The 20417-nt window shown below is 39.0% G+C and overlaps 1 protein-coding gene across 6 annotated transcripts in view; it reads left to right on the forward strand.

The window, feature by feature from the left end:
* The first annotated feature begins 1073 nt into the window (after positions 1-1073).
* ITCH (itchy E3 ubiquitin protein ligase) overlaps positions 1074-20417 on the forward strand; it is a 97169-nt gene continuing 77825 nt past the window's right edge. The window contains exons 1-3 of one of the 6 annotated variants that reach the window (XM_020889137.2): positions 1920-2081; positions 4902-4945; positions 5195-5272. Coding sequence is in view for 1 of the 6 variants with exons in the window: in XM_070472551.1 (XP_070328652.1) it covers positions 11581-11583 (3 nt within the window). In the remaining 5 variants the exon portion in view is untranslated. Of the gene's footprint in view, positions 1098-1129; positions 1337-1919; positions 2082-4901; positions 4946-5194; positions 5273-11530; positions 11584-20417 lie in introns of those variants that run through there. The other 5 variants (XM_070472552.1, XM_020889143.2, XM_020889141.2 and 2 more) reach the window with 5 other exon arrangements.

The raw sequence follows: 20417 nt of genomic DNA on the forward strand, positions 1-20417 counted from the left end.
GTGAGGATTAAAGGAGCTTATTGATCAGCGCTAAGAACACCTGCCATGTTGGCACCACTTACGTGTAAGCTATTTTCATCATCCCTAAGCGCACACTGTTAAAAGGTGGTTGAGTTCAGTCGCTCAGTCATGTCCGACTCTTTGCGACCCCATGAATTGCAGCACACTAGGCCTCCCTGTCCATCACCAACTCCCAGAGTTTACTCAAACTCATGTCCATCGAGTCGGTGATGCCATCCAGCCACCTCATCCTCTGTCATCCCCTTCTCCTCCTGCCCCCAATCCCTCCCAGCATCAGGGTCTTTTCCAATGAGTCAACTCTTCAAATCAGGTGGCCAAAGTATTGGAGTTTCAGCTTCAACATCACTCCCTTCAATGAACACCCAGGACTGATCTCCTTTAGGATGGACTGGTTGGATCTCCTTGCAGTCCAAGGGACTCTCAAGAGTCTTCTCCAACACCATAGTTCAAAAGCATCAATTTTTCGGCGCTCAGCTTTCTTCACAGTCCAACTCTCACATCCATACATGACCACTGGAAAAACCATAGCCTTGACCAGATGGACCTTTGTTGGCAAAGTAATGTCTCTTCTTTTTATTATGCTGTCTAGGTTGGTCATAACTTTTCTTCCAAGGAGTAAGCGTCTTTTAATTTCATGGCTGCAGTCACCATCTGCAGTGATTTTGGTGGAATTAAATCCAATCAGTGTAACTACTGAGTGTAGCTTCTTAAGGACTAAGCTACAGTTCAGTGGTTCTCAAAGTGTGATCTCCTATTAGTAGCACATCAGAGAGCTTGTTAGAAATGTAAATTATTAAAATAATTAGATCTTATCCCAGGTCTGCTGAATTAGAAACTCTGGGGGTGGGACCCAGTAGTCTATGTTTTAACAAGCCCTTCAGGTGATTCTGATCCACACTAGAGTTTTGGATCCGTAGCTATTATACTCTTGAGAGGTTCTGGTGTGAGACGAGGAGGGTTTTTTAAAAAGCCTAGAGGTACTGGGAGTATTCCAAGAGTCCCTCCCACCTAGCTAAATGCAAGCTCGAATTTAGCTGCGCTCACCAGCCTCTGCTAGCTCTTCCTGCCGGCAACTGGTTAGTGAGCAAGGGCTTCTGGGCTTGTAGTTCTGATAGCGCCGGAGCTGGAGGCGCCTGCGCGTTGGCCGCCAACTCGTTCTAGTAGCTGTGGTCAGGGCTCGGGACCGGCTGCCATCTTAGTCGAGGGACTGAAGAGTAGCCGCCGCCCCGAGTCCCGGTAAAAACCCGCGGGCGGACTGGAGGCAATTTTGGGGAGAGGGAGAGTCCTGGATGAACATGTCGGAGGCGAGCGAGAGGTAGAGGAGTGCGGCGCGTCAGCCGGGACCCCAGAGCCGCGGCTGCTTCCTCTTCCCTCAGAGCCGGTGCCCGTGGGGGGCGCGGGGAGCTCGGGCTAGTGTTAGGGGCCGGGCGGAGGGGTGGCGGGGGTGGGCCGTCTGGAAGCCCCGAGCGCCCACTGTTGGGCTCAGACGTTCGGAGCCCCTCGCCTCGCGGGCGCCAAGTTCTGAGAAAACTGGGCCCCAGCGGGGGCCCCCGGGGTCTAGCCCAGAGTCCGTCAGCCCCGCCCGGGGGGCTACGCTCCCCGCCGCCCGGCCTACGCGAGGGGCCCCGCGGCAGCGGCCGGGGCGGGCGACGTGGCCCTGCGAGGGGCGGCGGCCGGGCCCACCTGCCACCCGCTGCCCTTCCCGAGACTTTTTGGAGCCCCCACTAGCGAGAGGGGCCAAGTACAGCCGCTGCCTCTCTTCTCTCTTCCGCTCCCGTCTCTCGGTTTATTGTCCCCCAGCGTGGTGGTCCCGGCCCCGGCGTCCTCCTCCGCGCCCGCCGCCGCCGCAGCGTCCCCGCCGGCGCCTCCCGGCGCCGAGTTTTGCAGACGTGGAGCTGTCACTGCCCTTCCTTCTGAAAGTGCCCTTTTCTTTAGCGGAGAGAAGAAAAAAGTAGTCGTGATGAGGACAGGACTTGGTGGGGACTAAGTGGGGAAATCAAGTTCTTAGACTTTGCTTCGGACTGCGCCGTAGAGCGAAACACAGGATCTCTGCGCCCCAGGTAGACGCTGGGCCTTAGTTAGCGATGTAACCTGGTGGATTTGCAAACTACCCGAAATCCACGATTCTCCAGTAACAACTCACCTTGTTTTCTTGCTTATATTTGTATCTTGTTAGATTTTCCGCTATTATTCTACAGCTTTAGTATATTTTGGGGGAGTGAGGGGTGGGGAAGGGAGAGAAATTGCAGGGAATTTTATTCTGAAAATTAACGAGGCACTTGAGCCAACCATCTATCACTGCACTTAGAATCTTGCATATATTCCTAATATAATTAGATCTTAGGGAAATACTAGAGGCAGTGTATTTCCACCCTCAAAATGGGTTAAGGACTTGTTTCTCGGCCGAAATGAAGTTCTCAGAGCAGGTCTAGTGAGAGTCTTCAACGTGTGTTCATAGGTTTACTCAGGCTACAGTTACTTCATTTTTAAGATTTAGAAATGAAGGTGGAAATTCACCTGCTGTTTTGAACAGTGGATGTAAGTTTTTTGGGTGTGAGTCCAAAAGGAATTCCTTCATCTTCAGCATATGAGTCAAGTCAACAAGGATATGATATGAAATAAAGAAGTGCAGCATACTTCCTCAGTGTATTCTAGAGTAAATCATTTTTCCATTACTTAAAGAAACATCTTTACACCAACTGGAAGAGACAAACCAGTAGCCCCCCAATTTGGTCATTAGAATAATCAGGGCAGCTTTTTTAAAAGTAGAAATTTCAGAGCCTTATTTCCTGAGATTGATTTAATATGTTTGGGTTAGCCTTGAGGATTAAAACTTGCCTCAGGCAGTTCTGATGGTTTTGGAAACCATTGAGACAATACTTTGAATAAGCCAAAAGCTTTGAGATGGAAGAGGAAGTAATCAGTTGTGTCTGATTGATTTGAGGAGGAAGAATCTGCTTCAAGCTGAAGTTGGGTCTTCACTGAAGTTCACTGTTGGTTCTTACCTGAAGTTTTATTGTGATGGAGAAAGGGAAGGACAGGGCAGACAGGAAACACCTCAATACTGTTAGTAAACACAGGATTGTGGAAGATAAAAGAGAGCAGGGAGTGGGATGGGGGAAGGAGAGCATTATGGATGTGAGGCAAAAAAAAAAAAACTTTGTTTTATGTTGTTAGCAATAGATGCAGATTTTTAAACAGGAAAATGATATTGAGTATATGTTTGCTTTAGGAAAATTGCTTTGTGACAAGAGTGAAAGGATGGAAGAGTTGCAGTGGTTTAGGTGAGAAGGGAAAGGCTTGTCCTCATTGAGAGGCTGTGGGCATGATCAAGGGATTAAATTTAGTTCTTTACTAGTGCAATATTGTCCTATTTTTGTATGAGAATTTCTTTAGTGCCAGTCTGGGTAAAAGGTTCGTTTTCTGTCAAAAGAACCAATTAGCAAATCAGAATAATATTGCTAGGCTATATATGTTAATGGTATCAGGATTTGTTGTTAGCATCCTTGATCAGGTGCAATTTGTAGAATTTAGAGATTAGACTGAAATTTATGGCTATCAATGCTGTTGATTTATGAGCTTGTTGGGAAGTGTTGTTTCTCCCACTCTGAGAAACTTGGTTTTAGAGTTGGGGGACTCCCCTGGTGGTCCACTGGCCAAGACTATGCTCTTAATGCAAGGGTCCTGTGTTCGATCCCAGGTCTGAAAACTGGATCCCACATACTGCAACTAAAGATCCTACATACTGCATCTGAGACCCAGCACAGCCAAATAAATAAATAATACATATTAAAAGAAAGAGTTGGAAGAGATTGTAGAGATTATCTAGTCCACAGTAGCAGATATATTTCGTTTTATCGGCCAACTTCACTTGAAGTAGCTGCCAGAAGCCCTGTGTTGAGAAGGATTTTAGTCATAAGGGTTCTCTGGGAAAGTGAGTTATGATTGATTAGTGATGACTCCTGTGGACACTGGTTATCTAGTGGTTAGTATCTCATATGTGCCAGGTATATGCTATTCTTGGACTAGTCCAACCTTTTCTGTTTTTTTTTTTAAACAATCAGAACTAAAAGTAGAACCAAGTTTTCTAACTCTTAGTCTGTTCTCCAGTGTACCAAGATGAATGTGTACTACTAAAGAGCTTTTGGAATTAGACCAAAAGAAAAAAAGTATTTCTAGCCTGTGCCTCTTGACTGTTTAGTTAAGAGTTTAACAAGGAACTTTGGCCTAGAAGTGAGTTGTATTCATTCTGGCTTAGGAAATTTGTGTATATAGTCACAGAAAAATAGCCACCCTCCTCCGCCTTTTCTTGTTCCTCACCCTTCTCTGTTTTGGGTTTAGGGGATTGGTTTCTTCCATGTTGCGGGGATAGCCCTTACTGTGACCTCAAAAGGTAGAGTATGTATTTATATGGCCATCCTCATTTTGCCATGTAGTTATATGCAGGTGGGGAGTTACCCTATAGTATGCGTTAAGTTAAGGCAAAAGTGTATTAAAGACCACCCCCCCCCCCCCCCCCGTTATTTATAGCACCTAGCTAAATTTTGGGCTTATAATATGCACTCAGTAAAGGCATGTTGATTTTTGTGGCTGTAAATGATACTGGCTTTGAGTCAATAGAAATTAGCAAGTGGGGTTGAAGAACTGAATTGCAACATTCTCTCACTGAGAGGTCAGCCCTCTGCTAAAAGTGTTGGACTGGAAACTAGCCTCACAACTAGAAGTAGTTAACCAGATGCTGTTCCTTTTTTCTGTCCTCTTTCAGTCTAGCAGTGTACTGTCCTTGGAGGACAGTACTGCTGCCAGCTCAGCTCTTTGCTTCTTTACAGAATTGACTATATTCAGATCCTTGGAGTACTTTTTTCTTTTTGTATCCCTAGGAGCTTCCAAGTTGCAGGGATAGTCCTTACTGTGACCTCAAAAGGTAGAGTATGTATTTATATGTACATCCTCATTTTGCCATGTAGCTATATGCAGGTGGAGAGTTACCCTATTGTATGCGTGAGTCATTTTCTTCCCAATTTAACCTTTTTATCCTGCCTGCTCCATCAAAAATTATCTATCCTATGAAACTTTTTAAAGGACATTGTGCTGTCCTATTCCAAAGGTCATTGCTGATCTGATGTATTTAACCATAGGAGTGATGTGTTAATGGACCCTCCTTCTTTCTCAGGTAACATGCATTTAACTGTGGCCTTCTGGAGACAGCGCCTTAATCCAAAGAAGTGACTTCAAACGGTGAAAACTTCAGGTATGTTGGCATGCCTGTGAGAGAGAGTGGGGCTCAGAAATGGTGCTGAGGGTGAGTTCTGGTCCTGTTAACAGCTGTGGAAATTATGGGGAGAGACCAGTGTTGATGCTGGCTACATCACTTGGTTGAAGACATAATTTCCATTTGGGTCTGAAACCCAAAGCTGCCTCTACAAGGATTAGCCTGTGAGCTACATTGTATTTTTAATTTGGGTCCTTTGACTTTTCTGTTTTTCTAGCTTCCCTATACAGTCATACACTTTTCTGACTTGTGCTATTTTAGAAACATTTATCTCTATACTTGTCCATACATGTGCATCTATATGGTTAAAATGTATAGGAATTAAAAAGAAAACAATATAGTTCAAAAGAAAAAGAATAGAGGACTTGGAAAGAAAAGGTCTGGGTTCTGATTTGATTAACAATTAAACTTGATTGTTGGCAAAGTATTTAATCTTGGCAAGACTCAGTTTATATATCTGTAAAATAGTTATGTTGAATTCTGCCTGCCTCCCTGGCATTGCTGTGAGAATCAAATAAAATAATACATATTAAATCCTTAGAAAAAAGCGAATTCCCATCTTAAGGCATTATCCAGATCTATAAGGTGGGAGGAGTTGGCAATAATATTGAAAAGGAAAACAGGACAGGACAGATTCATCTTAAAAGATCAGGAGAGAAAAAAAAAAAGACCAGGAGGAAGAAAAGGAGGTCTGCTGGTTAAGAGAAAAAGTAGAGCACAGGAAAAGTCAAGCAATAAGAGAATAGGGAGTGAATGAAGTAGAGCACATGAATTGGTTGGTGAGAAAGCTGTATAGGAAAGAGGATCCCTTTCATTTGCTTAACCTTAACCTTGCAACTGCTACTACCACATCTCTTCATTTAAGGGTCCCATCCGAACTTAAGCTTCTTGTCCCCATTGTAAAATCATAGTAAAATTGTGTGACCCTGTGTGTTTAGTTTATATTTTTGTTAACAAATTGCCTTATAAATGCCAAGAGACCAAGGCTATGGCTTGCTTATTATGGTATCCCAGGTCAGTGCTATAATCAAATGTGTGATTAATCTGTGGGTTTTTTTTTTTTTTAATAATTACGAAGAGAAAAGGAGATGGTAGGATGCTTTGTGAGATACTAGAGAAAGGAAGTGGATAAGAGGAAAAGTAGATAAATCAGAGGTGGTGAGAGGAAGAATTCTCAGAGGATAATGAAAGGAAAGACATGAAAATGAAAAAAGTATGTAGAACAACAGGGGGAAAGATGGTGTTATCTGCAATGATTGGAACAAGGCAAATTTCATATCTTTAGTAATGATGTAATACCTCACAAAAAGTTATGTACTGGGGAAGATCATCCTCCATACCAAATATCTTTAAAATTTTAAAAGTATCCATTTCATCCTGAGCTCACAGAGTAGTTCTTTGTGGAAAGAAAACTGGGCCAGCATTCAGGAAATATGTGTTCTGGCCTTGATATTGCTTGTTACTTAATTTCTGTGATCTTCAGCAATTTGCTTGAATCTCTGGACTGCATACCTTTCTACTGAAGGTATGTACATGGTGCTTTCTTCTTCCAGCTCTTTGATTATTCTTTGTGCTGCTTATGCCAGCTCACCAATTTTTTAGGGCTCTGTTGATACAATGTGGGACTGGTCTCAGAAATACCTTATAATAGGACTTCAAAGCATCCATTGCTTTATAAATGAGAAGCCATTTTAAATTCTACTTTATTTTTTATTTTTAGCTGGGCCATGTAGATTGTAGGATCTTTATTCCCCCCTGTGGTGGAAGCTCGGAGTCCTAACCACTAGACCCACCAAGGAATTCTCTTACTGCTTTACTCATTGGTTGAGAGACCTGCAGGAAACCTAAGTATAGAAATGCTGAGCTTGTAATATTAAGCAAGAGTGTATTGAGCCCTGTTATGCTAGTTCCCAAGGGATACTCTATCTCAAGGATTTTATGTTGTTGTGAGAAAGATAAAACTGTTCACTAGTAATTATTGTAAAAAAGCAAGATGATAAATGCTATAATAAGGATTTCATTGCATTTCAGTTTAAGATGTTTGGATTTCTTGGTTCCTTTATTATAACTGAATATATGCTAACTGCAGGGACTCATGGAAAAAAGCAGTCCCTGCCCTCAAGAAACTTAATTTTTTTCATGTCTGCACACTGTTTACTCTCATAGGTATATCCTTCTACCCCAAGAAAGAGAAGAGCTGTATCATCACTTTGTAGTTTTGAACTAAGGAGTCATCTCATTATTGAGCTTACCTTACTCCAGAAATAGTCTGATAACAAATATATAGTTTGATTGGATTCCCTAATATTTCAGTTACAGAGAGTTTTCTTTTAAGGCAAGGAAAAAAATTCAAAAATGCCATCTGCATTTAGGTGAACTGTGGTTTGCTTCTTAGTCATTTGTGCAAAGAAAAAATAGGCTCTAAAATTTCGTCTCTTTGAGTCTTCATTTCAGGCAGTTAATTCAGTTGGTCACAGAAGAAAGGATGGTAGTCTAAAGGAATCATATTGTAGGGATTAACAGTGTTCCCTGGAGTTAGACTGTCTGATTTTGAATTCTCACTGTACCTTGAGTACTGGCAATGTGACCTTGGCTGAGTTGCTTCACTTCTCTGTGCCTTAGTTTTCTCATTTATAAATCAAGAATAATAATCGTGTATATCCATAGGGTTGTTGTGTGGATTAAATGAGAATATATTTTTGCTTGAACAATAGTTGGTTCACAATAAAGCAGGAAATGTTAATTGCCAGTGTTGTTATCATTATCACATTATCATCATCACCAACCTTGTCTGTCTTAAAATTATCATCTTAATTTATTCATTCATTCAGTAAATTTATATAAGGGGAGTACTGTAAAGTCAGATGCCTACAAGGGCTAGATTCAGATAGTAATGGTAGAGCAGATTGGGACTTAAGTGATTTAGGGAATTCATGTTACTCCAGTGGGGCAGCTGTTAGGCAGATTTGCTTTACTTTTTTTTAAAAATTGAGGTGAGATTTATCATTTTAAAATATATAATTCACTGTTGGCTCACTATCGATCTGGCAAGGGGTAGGACAGGAGGCATATAGATGAAGTGTGACCTGAACATCTTTTTTATGAAGAGAAGCTGGAATTTCAGATTTTGTGAGAAATTTTTATTTTTAAATGTTGACAATGTAATGAATTCATAAAAATGCTGTGAGCCAGACAAATTTACCACCATGGACAGACTTTGTCTTGTGGGCTGCTGTTCTATAACCTCTCATCTGGAGCTTGACTTTTTGCAGCATGACCCATGTTCACTGCCCTCTGGGAAGAGAGGCCTTATTCACATAGAGATTTTTAAAGTTCAAGCGATACCTTACTGCTATCTAGGGCTGAATGAGGCGTGAACAGAAAAATTAAAGCAAAGAGGAGGAGGGAAGTTATTTAAAACTGGGATTCAAAATGGGAACATGGCAGGAATGAACTTAAGATGGTGAAAGAAAGTGCAGTGAATTTAAATTAATCTGAAGAGGGCTTGTGTGGTCCCAGTAAGAATAGAAAGTTGAGAAAAATTAAGAGACCAATGTAGGGGTAAAATAATTTCGCTTCTTCCCTTTCAGGTTCTTTGACTGGTCTAACAATTGCTATAAGACAGGTTAACAAGAGAAAAACAAATTTCCTAAATACATTATGGGAGCCTCATAAAACTGAGACCCAAAAGGCAGCCATAATAAGGGCTTATATAAACATCCTGAGCCTTATAAGAAAAAGGGGTAGGGGCTGGTGATACAAAGAGAAGAGGAGAGGAGATGTTTGGGAAATAAAGGTTGCCCTGTTACTTAGTTAAGTTTATTTTCTTTCTTTCTTTCTAAAATCATTTATTTGGCTGTGCTGAGTCTTAGTTGCTGCATCAGAACCTTTTAGTTGTAGCATGGGAACTCTTAGTTGCAGCATATGGGATTCAGTTTCCTGACCAGGGATCAAACCCAGGCCCCCTGCATTGGGAGTGTGGAGCGTTAGCCACTGGACCACCAGTAAAGTCCCTGCAGTTAAGTTTCTTAAGTAAAAAGATATTTTCTGGTAATAATTCTCTTCTTGGTACAGGCCTCTTTTCCAGTGTAAATGTAGGCAGTTGTGGGAGGGAGAGGGGTAAATCACTTTTGCAGCTGAGTTTTGATTGTCTTTAACTCAGAATAATTGTTATGCCAAAGTGGCATATTATGGGGTAATGTACTCTGCTGCCCTTCAGCAGTCTTCTTATTTTAGGATAAACTTAAGTCCTATTGACTGGTAGGATGAAGTGGTATTTTATGAAGTTTATTTTGTTAATATTGAAGTCTGTAGTATTTATTAGGGTTGGTAGGGTCTGGAGGCAGGGAGACCAGACTAGGGAGGTTGTAGTGAGAATGAAAAGTGACGGACAGAAGCTTGTATTTGGGTCACCCTGTGACAGTGGGACGCTGCAGTACAGAGGCAGATTTTGAAAGCTCTTCCCGTATTCATTCTTTTGTAATAATTGGGATGTGTGAGGATAATACTGAAGAGGCTTCCCCTGCGTTTTCATAAGGATCTTCATTACTCTCAGCCCTGGCACCCTCTTTAATGGTGGGTCATGTATATAGTCTCATAATTTCCCAGCTTTAAAAGAATAGAAAAGGTAAAATCAAAGTAGTTCAACTGCTTATTATATTTCTAGTTTAGCATTTTTGGTCATCTTGATTAACCTCTTCTGTAGACTTTAAACATGGAATTTTTTTATTTACCAAGGTTTGGAAACAGTGACAAAAGGTTTTCTTGTGGAAAAGACGTAGAATTTTGTTGCAGAAACGTGACACAATAATTAATGATTCAGAATGTTTAAAGAAACTGATAAATGTAGAAGGGTGAAATATGTTCATCTTGTATAGCCTGAGAAAGTGATTTTCAGGATTTAATTTTCAGTAGGCCTTGGTTCTGTTTATACTTTTCTCATGAAACTTTTCTTGACATATACAGGAAAGTTAACTTCTTATTCTTGACTAAAATGCAAAATGTAGTTATTGTAAGTAGTCTTTTTAATAAGTAAGTTGAATAGTGTGTTAGAGCCTGAATATTCAGAATATTTGAGAAATAGCAACTTTTCCCTCATCAATGAATAAGAACACTGAACTGAGCCTATGAAAAGTAGACCGAGTTGCAGCTATCATAGAAATGCAGCAAAAGGATCAGATTGAGCTAAATCCAAGTCTCATTTAATGCAAAGAGAATTTGTTTTTTGAACTTTTGAAGCATGGTCTAACCTAGATTTTGAAGTTCATTCGTTCTGAAAATTTTAAAAGTTTTTTAGGTGGTTCATTTAATTATGGGTCTGCTTTGGAAGGAAAGGAATATCAAAGAGGGATTAGCTGCATTTGCTTCTGTGGAAAGCCAGTAAAAGGGAAATCCTAGATTATCTTTTACCCTTGAATTTCTGGAGACAAAGATAATTACTATAGGTCTTAATGAAAAACTGTTAATGTATGTATTGAAATGTATAGAACCTGGCTACTATTGCTTTTTATTGTCGAGAATGTTGCTGACATTGATTTGCAGTCATCTACTCTCTCTTTCTCTTTGCCCTTCAGGATTTAAACTTTTTTCCTTTATTTTTTCTTGTTGGAGTTTTGGGAGAGTATGGAGATGTAGCATAGATGTTCAGTCTGCTCTGTTGATTTTACTGTTTAAATTGATATTTTCATTTATAAGGGGCAAAGAAAATGATAGTTATTTGTCCTGAATATTTTTTGTCATTGTGATAAAATATGCATGTTGGTAAAATATGCATAAAATTTACAACTTCAACCATTTTTAAGTGTTTAATTCAGTGATATTAAATATATTCCCATGCTGCATACCTATTATAACTATGCATCTCCAGAATTTATCATTCCAAACTGAAACTCTGTACGTGTTATTAAACAATAATACCATTCCCCTCCCTGGTAATCACTGTGTTAATATTTGTCTCTATAGAATTTGACTATTCTTGCTACTTCGTATCAATGGAATCATACAATATTTGTCCTTTGTGTCTGGCTTTTTAACTGAGCACAGTGTCTTCAAAGTTCATGTTGTAGCATGTTTCAGAATTCCTTTCTAAAAAGCTGAATAACATCCCATTTTTTGTGTATAGTTACATTTTGTGCATCTGTTCATCTGTCGATGGCCTTTTGAATTACCTTTTGGCTATTGTGAATAATGATGCTATGAATGTGGCTGTATAAATATGTTCAAGTCCCTCCTTTCAGTTCTTTAGGTATATTCTCAGAAGTGGAACTGGTGGATCAAGTAGTAATTCCATGGTGGGTTTTTTAAATTTATTTTTTTATTGAAGTATAATTGATTTACAAATGTCAATTTCTGATGTACAGCAAAATGACTCAGTTATGCACATGTGTGCATTCTTTTTTATGTTTTTTCCATTATGGTTTATCCCAGTGCTTCCCAGGAGGCTCAGTGGTAAAGAATCTGGCTGCCATGCAAGAGACTCAGGTTTGATCCCTGGTTCAAGATGATACCCTGGAGAAGGAAGTGGCATTCCACTCCAGTTTTCTTGCCTGGGAAATCCCATGGATAGAGGAGCCTGGCAGGCTACAGTCCACAGGGTCACAGAGAGTCAGACACGAGTTAACAACTCAACAACAGCAACATGGTTTATCCCAGGATATTGAATATGGTTCCCTGTGCTATATAGTAGGACCTTATTGTTAGTGATTCCATGTTAATTTTTTTAGTATCTGCCATAGTGTTTTCCCCAGCTGCTCTGCCTTTGTACATTCTCACCAGCAGTTCTCAAGAGTTCCAATTTTCTACACCCATGCCAACATTTCTTTTTTTTTTTTTTTAAAGAATAGTCATTCTAATGAAGAGAGAAATGGAATCTTGTTGAGGTTTTGGTTTGCATTTCTCTAGTAATTAGTGGTACTTTCTTTTCCTATGCTATTTGTATATCTTCTTTGGCGAAATGTCTATTCAGTTTCTTTGCCCTTTTTTAAATTGTGTTGTTTGATTTTTTAGCGTCTTAATAATCTTGTAGGCTGCTGGCTACATCTACTGGGTCTTGTGCTATTCCTCCTCCTTTCCTGTTATTGACAAAGCAGTTAGAACTATTCTCTAATATATAGTCCCTCAGTAAATGAATGTTTGATAAAATATTAAAAGTAGTGCTTTCTGGAAAGGTAAAGGTTGGTTGGGGCAGGATTTTCATTACATTTTCTTTGGTTTTATAATTCTGTATTCTCTTTTAACCATTTACTTGGTGGGGTAAACATTTATAAAAGATTAAGCTTTAGGCAAAGAAGTCCCTGCGTCATCCAAATTTTATTTTGGAGAAGGAAAATTTCTTTTAATATCTTATTAAAATATCTTATTTAATATCTTATTAAAAGAAATTTGACTCTTACAGGACTTGCTGTTGCTACTGCTTGCCAAAGAAAATATGAATCAGCCTGAGGTATCCAGACAAATATTTTACCTTTTGTAATTCTGCAAAGGAAAAAGTCTGTTTTAATCATTTCAGTGATTACTTGATTTTTGTGTGATGATTTTGAATTTCTTTTTTGTGCTATTTATTAGGGTTTTTTTTTTGTTGTTGTTCAAGAGGGATTTGAGAGTGGTCCTAGACTCAATATATAAATAATTTTGAAATGGACCAAACTGAGTAAGTTCAGGTATGCAGTCACATAGATTTTTTTTTTTTTTTCCCCATTTGTTTCCCTGTTCTGTTCTTTTTTGGGGGGAGGCTCATTTATGGAACTGTGATTTTAAATCATGAAATTAACATTGAGCAAGGGTAGAGATCTCAGTTTTTGGCTGCATCTTCTGTTCTGACCTTGGACCATTCATTTTGATTAGGTTGTCTATTATTGAGTTATAAGAGTTCTCTGTGAATTCTGGATATAAACCCTTTATCAGATAAGTGTTACGTCTTAGAGATATAGTCTCCCAGCCTTTTGCTTGTTTTTTCATTTTCTTAATGGTGTCTTTTTAAAAGTTACTAATTTTAATAAGGCTTAATTTCTCAATTTTATCTTTTGTGGACGGTACTTTTGGTGTCACAGCTAAGAAATCTTTGCCTGATTGGACACTCCATTTAACTTTGCTGGATTTCCATGCATTTATCTGTAAGAACAAATAAGATGTGTGTGGTATTTTGCTTTCTTTGAAATGATATTTTATTCAGTTCCTTTGGGACTCGAAAGTAGAGGAGGTAGTCTTTTTTAATTTTTTTTTAATTGGAGTATAATTGCTTTGCAATATTGTGTTAGTTTCTGCTATACAACAAAGTGAATTAGCTATATATATATACAAATATATCCCCTCCCTCCTGAGCCTCCTTCCCATTCCCCATCTCACCTCTTAGGTCATCACAGAACGTGAAACTGAGCTCCCTGTGCTATGCAACTTCCCATAGCTATCTGTTTTATTCATGGTAGTGTGTATATGTCAGTGCAACTCTCTCAGTTCGTCCCACCCTCCCCTTTCCCCCATGTCCACATGTCTGATCTCTATTCCTGCCCCGCATATAAGTTCATACATACCATTTTCCTAGATTCCACATATATACGTTAATATGCGATATTTATTTTTCTCTTTCTGACTTCACTCTGTATGACAGACTCTACGTTGATCCACATTATTGCAAATGACCTAATTTTGTTCCTAAAGGCTACTATTCCATATATTTATATACCACATCTTCTTTATCCATCTGTCTTTTGATGGAGATTTAGATTGCTTCCATGTTCTGGCTATTATAAATAGTGCTGCAGTAAACATTAGGGCACATTTGTCTTTTTGAATTATGGTTTTCTCAGGGTATATGCCCAGTAGTGGGATTGCTGAGTTGTATGGTAGCTCTATTTTTAGTTTAAGGAACCTCCATACTGTTCTCCATAGTGGCTGTATCAGTTTACATTCCCACCAACAGTGCAAAGAGTTCTGTTTTTCTCCACACCCTCTCCAGAATTTATTGTTCATAGATTTTTTTGAGAGGAGGTAGTCTTGGAATAGAATATTAAGGTGAAAATTTGCAGGCCCAAACTGGAGTGTAGAATTGACTCTGCTTTCATAATCCTGTTTGTTTCCTAATGGATAAATGGTTATTTGTCCCAAATGGCAACCCACTCCAGTATTCTTGCCTGGAGAATCCCATGGCCGGAGGAGCCTGATAGGCTATAGTCACAGGGTTGCAAAGAGTCGGACACAACTGAGCAACTTCACTCACTCACTCACTCTGCCCGCAGTGTTTAGGACTCTTGGAAATAAATGATTCTGAATTTTTTTCCTGGATTTTTAATACAATGTTTAAAACTATGCTTTTTAGTTCTTTTAATATAAATCCATAAATTTGTTTATGTAGTGTACATAGACATTACTTGTTAGCTCATTATTGACATCTGGTTTCCTTAATAATTCTCTTTTTAAAAAAATGTTGATTTTGGCTTCCCTCTGTGTTTGTTGCTGCTCCCAGGCTTTCTCTAGTTGCCATGAGCAGTAGCTACTCTCCAGTTGCAATGTGCAGACTTCTCATTACTGTCTTGTCTTGCTGTGAAGCACAGGTTCTAGGCCCATGGGCTTCAGTAGTTTGCTCAGTGGCATGTGGAATCTTTCTGGAACAGGGACCAAATCTGTGTCCCTTGTATTGGCAAGTGGATTCTTAATCACTGTCCTACCAGGGAATACTGATAATTCCTAAACAGCGTGTAAAAATGATCTGAGAAAGGTTTGTTGGAAGGATGGGATGGTGGTTATCCAGTCTTATTTTGAGGAGAATTTATGGGTTTTAAGAGATAGTCAGAAACAAGAGTTCTTGGACACCAGGAAATTCAGCTTTGTATTTAATTAAGTTGTATAGTTTCACACAAGACTTTTTGCAGAAGAGAGCAATATTTAGAGTAGTACAACAGTAGTTATATTTATTGTGGCATGTTAAATCCTTTAAACTCTAGCAGTAAATAGTCAAAGCCAGGACACAGCTTATAATAATAGTTAATATTAAGATGTTTATCAGAAAGCTGTTTGGGAGAACTGGGAGAAAAATTGCGTTCTGTAATACTAGGTGCAAAGTTCAAACCAGCAAATGAATGTTAAAAGTTATAGTTCTGGTGCCAGTTTCCTTCAACTCTTTTATACTGTTGAACCTTGAAAATTGTACCTTCGTATGTTTCTCTTTGAGTAAGATAATTGTCGTTTTTTATGCCTATGCTTTAGAATTCACACTGGATTCCGATTTGGCTGGAAGATGGGGAAGAACTTTGAATTATCTGAGATCATTACATGATGTTCAGAGCCAAAGTGTCACTGTTGTGGGGGTAGGGGGTGGTCTACATCCTGCTTCCCTATTAAGGTAACTTTCTCCGGTAAATAGGAAAGCAGTTTTTCCCCATTGGAAGTGGATCTGAGTTAGTTTCTCTCCTTTTGTTGAGAAATTAAGTTATGGGAATTAGCATTTACTTTCTGCCCCAACCCAAAGAACTCTTAATCCCTCTGTCAGTATCTTTGTCAACCCATACGCCGAAGTTAGCGCCTTTGCTATCATTAGTGGAGAATGAGACCTAAACATTGCTCTTACAGTCTGTGTCAGCTGTATTTGCTGCTGTGACCCCCATGAACAGGAATTAGTTTTCAGCTCAGCTGGGTAGTGTGGCTACTGGTTGCATACACCGGAACTACTTCAAACCTCCATGTTTCCGCTTCCAACTGGGTTGAGGCTGGAGTCCATAATGAGGACAGATTTTTAAAAACAGGGCTTTTGATATGTAGCTCTTTCACTTGAGTAGGGGTTTGGGAGCATGGCTGAATGGCCCTATCTATGGGAAACTACTCAGTATTTAGTTACCATGTATGCTTTTGTATTTTAGTAAGGCTGAGAGTTTAGCTTCATTTGGTTTTAGTTCTCTGAATACCACTGTGTATTTTAGCTCTTTGAACTCTGTCTGTACTTTCTGCTTCAGCAAGCAGTTTTTCTCCTTACTGGTTTTGTGTGTTTTCTGAAATGTCTTTTTGGTGGCTTCTTTTAAGAAATTACAGGCCTATATACAATTATCAAGTTTTGTAAGATAAATTAGACATGGCCTATAAAAATAACTGATTATGTTAGATGTGTTATTTCTGAAAAGAAACCCAAGCAAATTTCATAATGTTCTGGTTATTTAGTGATTTATTTATAAATAGGATACATATTTTAAAATAAGGCTAGAAATGTAGTTTCTCTGTTTGTTTCTTATGGGATAAGATGTTACTGAAATAATCTTGTGAAATGTGTGTCTTTCCACATTTTTTTTCCCACTTCCTTTCATGAAGATGTTAAGGTTAGTTTTTATTGCTGGCAGTGTTTTAGCACCTTCTTTTTACATTAGACATTCAGTCACATTTTTCTAATGTGATAGTAAACATTACTCAAAATAAATGATAAAGTGTTAAGAATTGGCCCTGTTTTAAGTTTCTGTGTACCTGACAAGACTAATAAGTAATGGATTATTTTAATATTGTACTAGATTTTAGATTCAAATTGCTATCTTCATTGACTCAAATCACAGTGGTTTACTAGGTGAAGATACAGGCTCTACAGTGTATTCGATTATGAAAGCGTTTTAAAAAATCATGTGAAAAGTCAGTTTTCCATAGGAAATTCATAGTCATCTATCTCCATTTCTGTGAATTTTAAAGCTGTAAATAGAGGCAAAGTTGAAATTGGCTTTAGAAATAATCTTTGGAGGAGGTGAAAGAAGAATATATTGTAAAACAAAAGAGACATTAAAACAGATTAATCTAACAATGAGATACAGAGGTAGAAGAGAGATCCTAGAAAGGGAGAATGAGTCCTGGAGAGATCTCCCCAAGATACATAAATCTAATGTCAGGGTTTTGTTGTTGTTGCAGAAACTAGATTAAGAACATTTTTTGGTCTCCCAGACCCATTCCTTAGGAATCACTCATTTTTCTGTCCCAATGGTTTTGCCTTTTCCAGAATGTCACATAAATAGAAATCATAGGCTATGTTAGTTTCTTAGGATTGCTGTAATAAATTGCCACAAACTGGGCAGTTTTAAAACAGCACAGCTTCATTTTTTCCCCTTGTTCTAGGTGTCTAAAAGGCCAAAATAAGGTAAAACTAAAGTTGGAACTTCTTAGGAATAATCGGTTCTATGCCTCTGATTCCTGGCATTCCTTGTCTTGTGTATATCTCTCTCCAGTTTGTGTCTTCATTTTTAGCTTGATCCATTACAACTCTATTTTGATTATATTTGTGAAGATCCTTTAAGACCAAGTAAAGTCAAATTCTGGTTTCCACGTGGATGTAAATTTGAGGGGAGACACTGTTCAACCCAGTGGTAGCCTTTAAAATTTTTAAATAATGTTTTAAGTGTTTTAAAAATTTATCATACAGTGATTGGCTTTTTTTTGGGTGTTCAGTTCAGTCGCCCAGTCGTGTCTGACTCTTTGCGACCCCATGGACTGCAGCACGCCAGGCCTCCCTGTCCGTCACCAACTCCCGGAGTTTACTCAAAATCATGTCCATTGAGTCGGTGATGCCATCCAACCATCTCATCCTCTGTCGTCCCCTTCTGCTCTGCCTTCAATCTTTCCCAGCATCAGGGTCTTTTCCAGTGAGTCAGTTCTTCTCATCAGCTGGCCAAAGTATTGGAGTTTCATCTTCAACATCAGTCCTTCCAGTGAATATTTTTGGGTGTACAGTTGTATGAATTTTAACACATTTATTTATTCTTGTAACTAATACCACAATCAGGATACAGAACAATTTCATCACACCAAAAACCTCCCTTGTGCTGTATTTTTTAGTCAAACTCACCCTCAGTTCTTAACCTCTGGCAGCCGCGAGTTTGTTCTCCATTTCTGTGTTTTGTCTTTTGGAGACTGTCACATAAATAGATAGTACATATTAAACTTTTTGAGAAGGGATTTCACTCAGTATGATGCCTTTGAGATTCCTCTGAGTTACTGTATTTTTAAAAAATTATTTACTTTTGGCTGTGCTTGTATTTGTTGCTGGGATGGGCGTTCTCTAGTTGTGGTAAATGGAGCTACTCTTCACTGTGGTGGCTTCTCTTGTTGGGGAGCACAGGCTCTAGGTGTGCAGGCTTCAGTAGTTGCAGCATGCGGGCTCAGTAGTCGAAGCTATCAGAGCAATTTCAGTTGCTCTGAAACATGTGAAATCTTCCCGTACCAGGAATTGAGCCCATGTTGCCTGCTTGGCAGGTGGACTCTCATTCACTGTGCCCCTAGGGAAATCCTGTTGCATTTTGTTAAAAAAATTGATTGCTGAGTAGTATTCCAGTGTCTAAATGTACTACAGTTTATTGATTTACCTGTGGAAGGAGATTGGCTTCCCTGGTGGTTCAGGGGTAAAGCATCTGCCTCCAAAGCGGGAGATGTGGATTTGATCCCTGGGTCTGGAAGATCCCTTGGAGCAGGATATGGTAACCCACTACAGTGTTCTTGCTAGGAAAATTCAATGGACAGAGGAGCCTGGCAGGCTACGGTCCATGGGGTCATAAAGTCAGACACTGCTGAAGTGACTGAGCACGCATGCACATGGAGGGAGAGCACTTCCTTTCACATATTTTGCAACTGCGAATAGAGCTGCTATAAACACTTGTACAGATTTTATATGGACATGACTTAGTGACTAAACAACAGCAGCACTTTATAGGTATTATCTCAATCTTTAAACCAAAACTACAATTAAGTTATTCCTGTTTTATGAATGAAGAAAGTAATTCAGTAATTTGCTTAAGTTTACACAGTAAACAGTGCATGTGGATGTGGAGAGATGTGGATCTAGATTTATTTGACTCCAAAGCCTGCACACTTAATTAACATGTTATAGTCTCTTTTGGAATGCATACTATAGAGTAGACTAGAAGAATTGTTTCTGCTTTTGAGTTTAAGGAAGGCTACCAGATGAGATGCTTGAGCAGAATATTGAAGGTTAAGAGAAGACCAGATGACCAGAAATTTAGGGAAATAGTGGGGTGAAGTTTTAACGGAACAGGATAAAATTAAACAGATGGCATTTTGGAGAATGATGAATAATTTTGTGTGATTGGAGCCTAGGATATGTATGGGAGAATGGCATGTGAAGTAAGATAATAGGCAAAGCAGGTTCATGGCAGATCATCAGAGGTGTGTAGAAAGTTCATTTTAGAAATCCTTTGATAACACTATGTGGACAGGTTGGGATAAGACAAGGAGAAATACTGAAATGAGTATGATAGTACAGGAAGAGCCAAATGAAGGGAGTAATAATGGGCATAATGAAGAAGATGTAAAGTTTAATTAGAAGATATCCCACCCATGTCCAACTGTTTTATTCTAATGTCTTAATAATTTTTTGCCTCTTCCATACTTCCCAGTTTTATGCCATGAGTGTGATGTAGGTAGGATGTTACAGGTTTTTCACTTTAATGCTCGAGACCGTGTGTTAGCAAACTATGGCCCGTGGGAGGAATCTGGCCCTCTGCTTTTTTTTTTAAAATAAGTAAAGTTTTATTGGGATAGCCCCATTCATTTTATGTGTTCTCTGTCACACTGTCAGAGTACAATGGCAGTTGAGCAGTTGTTACAGAAATCATATGGCCCCCAAGTCTAAAATGTTTACTTTCTGGCCCTTTGCAGAAAAACTTTGAAGAGCAGCAGATTGAAAGCTTTCTTCCATCTAATAACTAAAATGCATGTGATAGTGCTTACTTAATATTATATATTGTTCTTTGTTAACTAGGTGACTGACGACATAGTCATTCACAATCTACCCATAGTGTATTTGGAAATTTTTTTGAACCTGGGCCATGGTTCCCTCTTGTTTAATAATTTTAAAGTTATTCTATTTTTCTGAACACAAGATCAGATCATGTTCAAATAAAGGTAGTTTTACTTCTTTCTCTGCAGTCCATATGCCTTTTGTTTGATTTTCTTGCCAAGTTAAACTGGCTAGAACCTTTGAATAAAAATGTTGAGGGCTGGCATTCTTTTCTTGTTCTTGATTTTAGGGGGAGAGCATTCAATCTTTTACCATTAAGTAGAATGCAAGCAGAGACATTACTTTGCCAGCAAAGGTCTGTCTAGTCAAAGCTATGGTTTTTCGAGTAGTCATATATGAATGTGAGAGTTGGAC

The sequence above is a fragment of the Odocoileus virginianus genome, chromosome 9 (assembly GCF_023699985.2).
Source record: "Odocoileus virginianus isolate 20LAN1187 ecotype Illinois chromosome 9, Ovbor_1.2, whole genome shotgun sequence".
Taxonomy (NCBI): Eukaryota; Metazoa; Chordata; class Mammalia; order Artiodactyla; family Cervidae; genus Odocoileus; species Odocoileus virginianus.